Source organism: Prinia subflava, chromosome 2 (assembly GCF_021018805.1).
Source record: "Prinia subflava isolate CZ2003 ecotype Zambia chromosome 2, Cam_Psub_1.2, whole genome shotgun sequence".
NCBI lineage: Eukaryota > Metazoa > Chordata > Aves > Passeriformes > Cisticolidae > Prinia > Prinia subflava.
The window spans coordinates 62,255,593-62,268,128 of record NC_086248.1 but is presented as its reverse complement, the minus strand read 5'-3'; the positions used below and the strand labels follow the sequence as shown (position 1 = coordinate 62,268,128).

General features: G+C 41.2%; 1 protein-coding gene across 8 annotated transcripts in view; it reads right to left on the bottom strand.

Moving 5' to 3' along the window:
- Positions 1 to 12,536, bottom strand: part of HIVEP2 (HIVEP zinc finger 2) — a 134,924-nt gene that overhangs the window by 12,288 nt on the left and 110,100 nt on the right. For all 8 annotated transcript variants that reach the window (XM_063390238.1, XM_063390239.1, XM_063390244.1 and 5 more), the window contains 3 exons: positions 6,666 to 12,285; positions 5,751 to 5,905; positions 464 to 639 (listed from right to left, as the gene is read on the bottom strand). In XM_063390238.1, the coding sequence (XP_063246308.1) occupies positions 464 to 639; positions 5,751 to 5,905; positions 6,666 to 12,074 (5,740 nt within the window). In that variant the 5' untranslated portion in view covers positions 12,075 to 12,285. The remainder of the gene's footprint in view (positions 1 to 463; positions 640 to 5,750; positions 5,906 to 6,665; positions 12,286 to 12,536) is intronic.

The window sequence follows — 12,536 nt, the reverse complement described above, 5'->3', positions numbered from 1 at the left end:
TGGGCCATCTGGGAGACATACATTATTTATAAACTTGAAACTGACCCACTGTAAAGCCTGTGAAGGCATGTATTCCTCAGCAGCTGATGCTCTGTTTCTACATTATGCCATAAGAAGTGTGGTCTCCTGGTAGCATTTAAGTGTAGCTGCAATTAAAATTTGCACCATGTAACGATGGCAGAGTATAATTTTTCAGGGTGGTTCTTATGCTACTACATTTTCTCTGCAGACAGAAGGACCAGCTAAGAGCCTCTAGGTCTTAATGAAGCTATCCAAGGAGTTTCAGAGGCTAACAAAATCCCTGGATCAATTAAACAGAAGAGAACAAACTCTTATACACTCCTGTATCTATAAATAATTTTATTCTGAAGAAAACAGTCTCCTTGATTGCAATGGGTGATTGGATCCAAGGGGTCAAAATAGCTCCAGAAGTGGCAAGAGTTCAGCAAAAAAGGTCTAGTACCTTTAGTTTTGAAGGCAAAATTGCATAACTTGCATACATAAGGCCGGACATCAGTGTGAGTGCGGATATGTTTTTTGAGCATGCTTGGCTTTTTACAGCGAATGCCACATTCTTCACAAATGTACTTTCCTCGGCCACGACCTCTGACATAGACATAATCCTCATTTGATTTATACCTGTTGGAAGAGAGCAAGTGTTTAAGTCATACAAACTCTAGGTCTCATACATGTACAAACATCATTTCCATCCATCTGATCCTCATCATCAAAGCAAATGCACAGAAGTTCAAAGGGACTACTGAATTTTCAGTCTGGAACTCATAAAGTGTTTGGCTTTCAGAGAATGTACTGGTCCCAATATATTTAAACAATATGAGACCAACAGGCTGCAGTATGAGAACAGTATAAACACCTTGTCAGGAAACCAATGAACAACCACTCCTACTGACACAACTCCAAATATAAGCCTGCAGGTTGGATTTATTTCAGCCCACTGCAGTCTCATACAGCACAGACATTTACCACCACTGACAACAGCGTTGTTTTGCAGCACGGTGCATTTAACTATTTTAGTGCATTTATCCCTTGGGATCAGATAAATCACATCCTGGAAATGCCCGTTTCTTCCCATTTAGCATAAAGGGAAGGTGGATGACAAGCAAGGATGTATGGATTCACATTACAGATGCCTGACACTCACAAAGATAAATCACTCCCTAAAGAGACACCAAGTTGGGTCCACTTAGGTATGTGATGCTTTAGAAATAAAATGGTATATGTCAAACATGGATACTTTGAAGAAAGCTATTACTGAAATTTTTCTTAGCACAGACATAAGCTTTCTATGCTATTTTTGCTGATCACATAGCATGTAGTTAGAAAACAAGTAAGATCGGAAATCTAGGTAAAGCTGTACATTGCTTTTATTATCATGCTAAATTGTTAATATTGCAATCTAAAAGAGTTTGATTCTAAAGAATCTACTCAAGCTGTTCTGAGGTTTGAAGATTTCTGGGCATTCCTTTGGGGAAGAATTCCATCCTCACTCATCAAAAGTAAAATCTAGGAAGTGCAAGAACTGAGAAATAATTTTTTTTCTGCCCTTTGTCCTCTATTGCCCTTTTCCTAAGCAGCACAAAATACTTTCAGTCATTCTGTGGATACACAGCCCACAAAATATAGTTCATGTTTAAAGTACTGACATTCAGTACTTTAAATAAAAAAGGGACTGTGTGAAAGATTCTGTTAATGTGATGATAACTCTACAAGAAAAAAGTGGCAATTTTTGGGTTACAGAGCTGGGACATTTTTCAAGTGTGCTGTTCTTGGATGAACACTTTCCCATATGTTTAGCTATATTATGGGCAATATAAATTCTGAAGTTAATATCTTAGGAAAACATAAAACAGCGTCCTGTTCTCAAGTCCATCTTCTTATCTTTTAAACACATTAGCTCCTCTTTCAAATGTGGATGCCTAAATTCAAGTTTTTTCATCTCATTTCCAGCAAAGTTGTACCTCTCCCATTTCCTTCATTGTCCCTGGCAGCATGGGCAAAACTGGCATAGTTAATGTAATTTAATATTTAGTCATCTTTCTAGTAGGTTTTCTGTACAACATTTTTGGGATCTTGGTTGTCTGTCTGCCCCATTTCCCAGGCTCCCCTTTATATGCACATGCCAATGACTGCTAGTCACCTCTCTATCCACTGCTTCATCAACTACCTCCAAGCTTTCTCCCACAGACAAAAAAAATAAAGCCCATTATTATTTGAAATACTGCTATTTTATCTTCTCTTCATCTCTCCTTACAGTCTGATTTTGCTGGGATGGAGTCTACCATACCACCCTGATTGATACTGGTAAGATAAATGCTGTGCTACTACATGTGCTTTTCTCTTGCTCCATCTCTGCTCTTCTTATGCTTGACCTCATTCCACTGGCTTCTGTCACCTATCAGACCTCATCGGACAGAAAGATAGTGATAAAACATATGTCTCTTCATCATTCAGATAGATGGTTTTTGGCCACAACTGACCTTGACTCTTTTAAGTATGCTTCATCATAACAATGACTGTAAGACAGATGACACACACAAACTTGACATTTAAAGACGGGCTGGTGCAAAAACTAAAAGACTAGAAGTCTGATTCTATGGTGATTACCTTTTAGACCTCTGGAATACCCAGTCTTTCTGTTAACTTGTGCGTCTCTCAAAGCTTTGAATAATTTCCCCCTTCCTACTATGTAGCATCCACATAAGGCCTTTGGTCACTGCTGCTCTGAGTTTGACTAAGGTGGGACCCTTGAGTTAAAAGCCATTAACAAGTCTCAGAGTCCTGCAATTTCTAGCCAAAATGTTATTTTATTTGGGTTTTTCAATTAGAGTCTATTACTGATAGATATGAAACTGCAAACATAAGCAAACTCTGAATTCTTGCTGTCAGCTGATAATGCCATTAAGCTAGGTGTCAGATGAGCAGGAATGCTTGTCCTGTCCCTTCTTTCTTTGCACATCATTAGTAACTAACTGTACTGCAATAAGAACTTCAAATTACTGCATTTCTTTGAGAAATACTGCTTCATATCCATCAGTCACATCTGCAGTCACAGATGATGGAAAGCAGATTCTGTGATTCAGGTAATTTCACTTGAATCAAGCCACCTGACAGTGGTAATAATGCAGTGGTTAGTTTCTTCCTTCAAAACTCCCTCTGCTATGATGCTTACAAAATACTCTTGATGGGCGTTCTGCAGCGAGGTGGTGACGTGCTGTGACATCTGGTGATACTGGCTGATAGTTGGACTCGATGATCTTACAGGTCTTGTCCAACTGTAACAACTCTATGACTCTCTGATCTACTTTTTGTCTCAATTCTGATTTTGCTCCTTCAGCTTCTCCCTCATCCCCAGCCCCAGCTATCTGCTTTTTGCCCAGCTACCATATGAATGATCCACCCACTGGCACAAGGCAGCTGCAGAGCTGCACTTCCCTGCCAGGTGGACAGGCTTTCCCACAAACCAAAAGTGGATACCCACAGATCTGTATCAGCTAATTACCTTCTTCACACCTACGAAACCAAAGCAATTGCAAAGCCTAAGGAAACCCATTTGCCATGAAAACAGAAAAACAAAATGAAAATATCCCGCTGAAACAAGATATGACCATCCATGCTTGTCTGTCCAGGGGAGAAAATGTGACATGAAGCCAACAGACATTTGCTATATAGCTCATTGCACCATGTGCTGAGAGGAGATGAAGATGTGCTTGAAGCAGGAAGAACAAAATAGCTCAACAAACAGCCAAGAAGAAGCAAGCATAGAAGCACACCCATGTCAAAAACTAGCTTTAAGAAGTCATAAACGTTAACTTGAAGAGAAGGAAGGATTCAATAACCAGAACAGAAAGCAGTGCAAGACATCACAATAATATCTAAGCTATATTATATCCATTTTAAAAATAGCCAAATGAATGTCTAGAATGGGAAGAATGAATCTATTCTTCCACAAATAATTCTTGTAAATGTACCATAAAGTTATGATGTGTGAGTAAAAAGTGGACCTACTGACACTGCATCACCTCATTTGCTGAAGGTTTGCAGTTTATATGTTTCTATTGAGGAAGTCCCAGTCTCTTGCACAGACTATTTGTTCTCCCCACTCCAGAAATTAATGTGCACATCAAGGTTTCATATGTTTTATTTTATTCAAAGGGTATCTAAAAATAGCCAAGTATTACTAGGAGACATTTCTAGGTGAAGTGTGAATGATATGATTTTACTCAAATAGTTTCATAAACCTTATAGGTGTACAGGAAAATGTAAGGTAGTGCAAGTAACACACAAAATTTCTTAAAGTAAGTATTAGATAGTAGTTTTTTATAGAGTGATCTGCTGAAGCTCACACACATCTGAATCCTCCTTTAAGTTGCTTTTCTTAACACACTTTTACTCTTCTGACCTGTCATGACACAGCTTGCATCAAGGCAGACTATCTTCAGCTGGGTCATCCAAATTCAGAAATGGTACATAGCGGGAAGCAGGCAAATTTTATACTTCAAAGTGGGTGTGAGTTGAAGCAACAGCTCTTTAAATTTCTTGTAAACTTAGGCTCACCACTGAATTTGGGTCACTCTTGCAAAGCCAGTCTACTGGCTTAGGTATTAGGACAAGGTACAGCTACAGAGAACAGTCAGGATAAGGGTGTCTGGGCCAGCACACCTATAAAAATCTCCAAAATAACTTTTTCAGTCTTTCAGACAAGATGTAGGCTATACTCCTTCAGTGTTGCAGACTACGGAGAAAGGCAATGGCAATTTCATGGAGATTTTTCAATCTTAGACAAAAACACGTCAATGAAGGACAACTGAGATTTCAAAGGGTACAAACTGACAAAAGAAGGAAATGGATGTATGAATTTCTCATATCTCTCTCCTGACCTATTTAGCTACCCCAATAAAACAGTGCTGTGGGCCCACCTGAGTTTGGTAAGACTGAAAAACACATCCTGTTTAGCCACCTGACTATGCACTACTAAAAACTGGCAAACTAATTGCATTGTGTCAGAATTCTATAAAAGAAACAAAACAATATCTTCCATTTTAGAGTATGCTGCAGAGACAAACAAGTGTCAATTTCATTTTCTTTTCCTAACAAGTTTCTTAAGCCTCAAAACAATGTTAATTAGCTTTCCCCTCTTTGTTATTTGTTTCTATTATCATTTGAGTGATAGATTGCCACAGTAAAATTAAACATTATTTTATCAACCATACATGACAGATCTATCGAATAGTCTTAGATGCCATACATTTCATTGCCATCTTACATTTTATCTCCAAAATCCAACCTCAGTAAATAATACAATATTACAAGGATAAGACTAAACATGCCTGGTCAACCTGTTCAACTGAGTGGAAGTACATAGTGCCTAAAAATGGAAACACATCCTTATGGAAGTCATTAAATACAAAGAAATGGCATAGAAAATATCAAAGTGTTAACAGTTCATCCACTTCCTTATGACTTGAGGAATTAAAGTAACAATTTTGAGTGAGTGTTCTCACATAGAAGGAAAACAATTGTCTTAATAGCAAAGTAGAGCCCAAAGTGAGTATACAGGTACCCTGCAGTGCGTTTAAAGACTGACAAATAAACACACAAAAAAGATAATTGGGAGCTACAAGACTGGCAAGAATACAGGAGACTGTTCACATTCTAATTCATTCATATTCATTTTCAAATGTCTTTAAAATGACAGGCTGAGCTTGAAATTTCCAGTTATATTTTCTTACCCTCCTTCAAAGATTTTAATTCGTATCGGCTCAGTTTGTTTGGATGTAATGTCTTTATCTCCATGAACATCTCCTTTTACTCTTTCTTTTATAATATTCCCCACTACTTTCTTTTCAAGCTTGCTGCCAAACAAGAAGAATGGCTCGTGTTTCATCTGTAGAACAAAGTCAAGGAAGGGTGTTACTTCTGGAGCATACAATAAACGCACACTTCATTTCAAATACTTTTAACATACCAGGTCAAAGCCAAACTCTCATTTTGGTCCAACTCTATGCAACGAGTTAATTTGTGTCATTTAACTTGACAGAGAATAAGAGAGGAGGCAACATGGACAAATTTTTACAAGAGTCTTGACAGAAAAGACAATACTGTATCTTTCCTCAGGAAAAAAAAAATCATGGAAAATAAATGTGGAGAAGCCTCAGAAGGTAATTCATTGCCATTACAGAATTTTCCCTGGCACCATTAGCAAATGCTTAATCCATGAGGAAGAGTCAATATGTAAAAGACATTAAATGGATCGGAAGACCCTTACTCAATTTTATCTTAATCTTTTCTTACAAACACACATGGATGTTTGTGTCTGACACTGTTTAAATCAGGAAAAACAAAGGGCAAAATAAAAGGAGATAATGTATCAGCCTCTGGCACACATGAAAGGAGGGCCTTAAAAGCCTCACTTTTTACATCTGATTTTGAAAATGGAGACAGAGACAGAGACAGCAGAAGTAGCAGAGCTTGCAGAAGGATAAACTGAGTGAGGCTCAAAAGTTGTCTTGCGAAAATAGCACTGGCTGAGTTTCCAGCGGGGAAACTTTTTTTAAAAAATGAAAATTAACTCACATTTTATAGTTTACTAGAAATTTCTCATATAAACATATATGAATTTAATTTTATTAAAATTTCTTATTTACCTGAGCAAACTGCTTCCATGCACTTGATGATGTCAGTTTACCAGCTCCAGGTCTGTGCATAGCAGCCAGGGTGTAGATTTCTGTGGTGTTTTTTTGCTTGGACCTTAAAAGTGCTAAAGTGGTCTTTGTACTTAGCCCAGATGGGTTTGGGTTACATGAACTTATACACCACGAAGCATAAACAGAAGCCTTGAGAGTCGGTTGCTGAGTGTAATTGGGTTTTGTATAGTTTAAGAAACACCAGCTCACAGTAGTCGTAGTACGCAGACTTGGGAACTGAAGGATTTGTTGAAAATCTGCCACGTCTGTCAGGAGAATGGTTGAGGTTGTGACTTTCCCAACAGTATTAGATGACATCTGGACTAACATCCCAAGTGGTAATTTTTGATGTTTCAGTTGGTCTTCTGCCTGAATTTCTCCTGGTGGCAATGAAGACCTCTGTGGACTCATGCTCATATCTGAGGCTGTTTCATCCACATCCAACTCTTCTGGTGAGTCCCTTCCTTCAGATGGGCCACTGGACTTCTGTCCCGGTGATGTGGAATCAAAACTGGAAAGTTTCTCTCTGCTCAGTGGGAATGCATCAGCTCCTGCCATGCTGACAGGTGGGAAATCTTGAGATGTTGACGATGACAGCGATGAAGAGGATGACATGGATGGCAGACTTTCTTTTGGCTCAGTAGCACAGCTCTGCCTTACCAGTTGAGGCTTCTGCATTCTTGGAAAATCTTTCTTTATATCTGAGTTAGTCAACTCAACTGCACTTAGTTCCTCAACTATCTGCCCATACATTTTCTCTTCTTTGACACGTTTCTGCTGCTTGGTCTCTATGAAGAGCTCCAAGCTGCTGGCAGGGGAAAGCATTCGTTTGCCTCCTCCCAACGTGGAAGCCATGTCAGAAGTGGAAGGCAAACACAAGGGAATCGGTGGCTCCAGTCCAAGTGGAAGTGTCTGCGGCACTTTCCACAAAGGATATTTTTCTAGTCCTCCATGATGACCCAACATCTGAGCTATGTTAAATCCAATTCCTTGCATGGTTGCATTAGTTGCCAATGTTCTTTGAGAAACTGTCTCATCAACTTTACAAATTACGATCGCAGGACTGTTCTGGCCAAGGATCTGGGAAATGCTTGTGTACATGACACTACCATAAGATGGCACGTGGGTTTGAATCCTGACGGGGACAACTGTTCCTGGCAAAGACTGTACAGATCCATCACTTGGGGAGTCAAAATCTGTCTGAAGATGCTGCTCAGAGGAGGTATCTGTTGGTTTAATGCTATGGTCTGACTGGTACTTTGCAAGAGTATTTTTTGAATACGGCCCAGATGTTCCTGAGTAATGCTGGTATGCCTGCTCTTTAGCGTGCACATAATCAGCTGCTTTCTTTCCAATAAGCTCGGGCGCATGCTCCAGGTGATAACCTGGAGGTATGTCAATTTGGAAAGCCTGTTTGACATAAGATTTCTGCAGCTGTTGTACAAATGGATGCTGGAAGTGCAGGGGTTCTGTGCAGGACTGCCACAAGATAGGCTGCTGAGATGGTGGTAAGTGAACCATGCAGACAGCTGGATAGGGGAACTGAAACAAGGTGCTATGAATAGGGGGAAATGGGACTTTTTCCTGATGTGCAAATAGCTGCTGCTGCTCTGATGGATGTTTGTTAGGAATATAAGGTGCTTGTTGAATTAAGGGAGTCCTTAACATTTCTGGGCTGTCTGCAACAAGAGCCTGTTGCTGGGCAAGGTGGGATGAGCTATTACTAAGCTGAGCACAAGAGCCAATAGCCTGTTTTCCAGAGTCATCTACCTGAATGGGCTGAAGTACAGAGGAGGGGGAGTGATGCCAGACAAGCTGGGAAGAGCGAAGACCAACCTGTGAATGTTCCATCTGCTCCTGCTTTATACTTTGTTCTGTACTCTGATCAGTCTGAGAAATCTCTGGAAAACCACTGAAGGAAGCTTGGCGAACCAAGAAGCATTTCTTCCTTTCTCGGGATGGAGACAATGCCACGGTAGGTGTTCCAGCTGAAGAGGCGTGAGACAAGTTCCCATAATCAAAGGACTTACTTCGGATCTCTGGGATTTCAGCAGCATGAGGACAGGGCATCTGTTCAGATGAGCAGCGTCTCATTTCCCTCTGATGGTGATGCCCAGGGACGGTAAGTGAGTAAGCACCTGCTGGAACTGTTAAAAACTCAGACTGTTTTCCAAATTCATCTTGTTTGGAAGGTGTGATGAACTTCATATTCTCTTCTCTTTCAAAGGACATTGAAAAACTTGAACTGTGGGACAAATTACTTTCTTGGCTAGGGCTGCGAGAGAGACTTGTACCTGTAGACTCAAAGCTGGATTCCCCAGAGGAGTGCTCCATGTCAGCCAGTCTTAAACGCTTCTTTTTGGGTGGCAGCTTTTCAGCTGGAAGTTGAGAAAGGGTTTCACTTCTCTGGGGCCACTGGAATTCTTCAGTGGGTCTCTCCTGCTCTTTGCTCTGCACTTCTTTCTCTTTTTCGGGCTTATCTGGCTCCTCCGTGACACGAATTTCAGGTACCTGTATGTTGTGCTGGCGAACCAACCTGGGCTGCATATGACATGGCTGAGGCTGCTGGGATGGGGATGGCTTACCAGTGTCAACATTTTCCATTTGTGGAGCTCGGTCTGGGCTCATTGGGGACTCACAAATCTCACTCTCACATGTTTCAGATGGCGAATACATCTTTTCCTGCTGGCATGCAATATGTTCTGTAGATTCAGACCTTTCAAATGAGTTTGGCCTACTCAATGAATTTGTGTGCTGAATGACAGAGATGACATTTCCTGGAGGCTTTCTAACCAATGATTCTGCAGTCTTTTCTTGCTCTGCAGTAAGGGGTGAGTCTTCCAAAGAAGCTGCTGGACTTCCAGACTGCAAGTAAGGTCTGCAGATTTCAAAACGCTCTGCATGGCAATGGGGAGCATTTTCCAGGCCTTGAAGGGCAAATCCACTTCTTGGCACTTCCTGAATTTGGGATTTGGGATCGAAGTCCAAAGGTTGAATTCCCCCAGGGGTGCCAGTTGTACTGCTGCAAATCATAGGACTGTCTTCTTCATCTCCAACACTCTCCTCTTTCCTGCGCTTTCTGTTTTCAAAAGTTGTTCCAAGCATGGATGGCACTGACTGAGATTGTCCAAGTGCATCAATAAAAAACTCTCCCCCTTTGTTCATCCCACCTAAGGATGGTGAGTCCCTGTAATTCTGCTTCTGAGCTTCAAATTCTTCCCACTTTCTGTAGTGCTTTCCACTGGCATCATAGTCATAAAAGGTCTTGTCTCCTTTCTTCTCTTTTACGGATGGTCCTTTATCACCTGCTGTCTGTCTGCTGGAAGCAATAATGATATTTTTCCCTGGTCTTCCATGATAGTCTGAATCCGAGTGTCCCTCCTGTACAGATGGCAGTTCAAAGGCAGCCTGCCTTCTCAACATTCTTTGGTGGGATATTCCCACTGTCCCAGGATAAAATACATCATCAGAGCCAGTCATCTTCTCATCAAATGAATGGCTTCCTCTCAGAGACAGGGGAACACTTAGGCTGTTTGCAGAAGAGGTTGGCATGGAGTTACTTCTAATAAGAGGAGAGGAATCTACTGGGGGCTCTAGAAGGACAGGCACATCACCCTGCTGACTGACTTGGTACAAGCTGGATTCACTTTTGATGGATGATGTGGTCTGGGATTGTCTACATTCTGTATTGCTGCCTGGATAAACTTGTGTAGACTTGATAGTGCTCAAATTACTGGAGTCAACGAGCTCCTCTTTATTTGGAGTCAAGTGAGAAATATGTTCCTCAAGCATCTTGATATCTAATCTGTTATTTAAAAGAGGTGACGGGTCTGTTTTGCCCTTTCTACCCATTAAATTGTGTTCCTGATTTGTTGTGGTTACAGTTAGTGCTGTTCTTTGATTAATCCTATAGAACTTCCCAAAAATTATTTCTTCGTAAGACTTTGCGTTAGTATTTGGTGGGCTAATTTGCTGCTCAGCGCTTTCTGAGCGGGAAAAGTAGCCAGAGTCAGTGCTTCCCTTACTGTGTGGGCTCAGGAGGTTTAATGACTGCTCAGAATCTTGTCCTTTTTTCTCTGACAGTCTTAGTGCAAGTCGCTGTTTAACTGTATGAGAGTCATCAGTCTTGGTACTTAAGGATGGGGTTTGCAACATATCAGAGCTAATATATGGTGAACTCTCACTGGGTAACGGAATCCCACTTTTAGGGATAATCAAAATGGGGACTTTCATCGGCCCCACCAAGGGCTCTTCCATGGAGGAGTGAAAACCACTCCTGCCTGCAATGTCCAGTGGGAGCTGCGAGACGGGGCTCAGTTTGTCAGACCCTTCCACTAGGAGTGAGGTCTCCTCATCAGTGTCTGTGCTCTGCTCTCCATCTGAATGTATTTCAGCTTCCACGTCGATGTAACTGGCATCGAGGTCCAATTTAGAGACTGCTGACTCTGTGAAAGGTACCAACCCTGCCTTAATTGCATGGGCATGTGACTTCCTGTGTTTGTAAAGGTTGCTTTTTGTCTTGAAGGAAAAACCACAAGGGACACAAGGGTATGGTCGCTCACCAGTATGAGACCTAATATGCTTTTTAAGTACACTAGGTTTGGCACAGGCCCGATTACAGTAAGGACAAATGTACTTGCCAGGCTTTTTGGGTTTGTGCTCTTTTTTGTGAGCATCTTCTGATTGTTCTAAAGATTTCTGTGAATATTGGCTGTATGCAGGGTTCAAACTTGAAATCTTCTTCCTGGAGAAACCTCCACTATGGCTATGCATATGAAAAGGAAACAAGTCCTCTGAGGCAACTGATTGCAAGTGGCTAGGAAACTGCCATGGAGGGCCTTCCAAGCTCTGATGTGGCTTTATGCTGTGCAAGAAACCTTGTGGCAATGAATGCTGTGGAAAGGAAAGTGAATGTTGACATGAGTAAGGGCTGGGACGATGCTGTGGATATTGCTTCTCTGTGACTTGCTGTGCAGCTTCGTTTGATGATACCAGTTTCCCAGAACTAAAAAGTTGTGCTGATGCCGTGTTTCCTACTTGCTCGTGATCTATTTGTGGTTGCCGCTGTACTTCTTGACTGCCGAAAGTGCTCATCTTAATAACAGCTGAATGTTCTTGCCTCCATCTACTTGGTACTTTAGCAGTTTCTCCAGACCTTGAGGTAGCTTTTTGCCCTATAGCTGTGTCCCCAGAGTCCATTTTGTTACACAAGGTCTTAAGTGCTAGTTCACTTGAAAGCTGTGCCGACACATGGAGTGTGCCCAAAGCTGTGCTTTTTAAAGTTTTGTTGCTCCCATTTTTCCAGGGCTGTTGCAAGCTCACAGACTTTTCTATCTCTTTGGAACTTTCCACGCAGTAGTCTATAGGCATTAGATTTGTGTCTGTGCACTAAGGAGAGTATTACACAGTTCTGTTCATGGCATGAACTTTCCTAAACAGTTTATTATACATTTGCAAAGACTTGTTATAGCATTTGGACATGTTCCATTGTTATTAAATACTGAGATGCAGAATGATCCAGAGATACTTGAGATCTCCTAGAGCAAAGTTCTCTTCATCTCTTCCATGGTGACACAGCTATCTGCACAGAAATATAAAATAAAACAAACCCACACACCAGTTAGTACAGCCATACTAAACAACATCAGTGCAGTCAGTTTCACTTCTATTTAGCCTTACACGGAAATTACTGAGGGACTTCAGCAAAGGTAACTACACCTCACAAAACTCCATTTTGTGAGCAGACACAGTAGAGACTGGCTCCACAGACTGCACACCAGCATAGTCGCTACTCAGTAGCAGCTCTAAGAACAGAAAATAGAGACCTACACT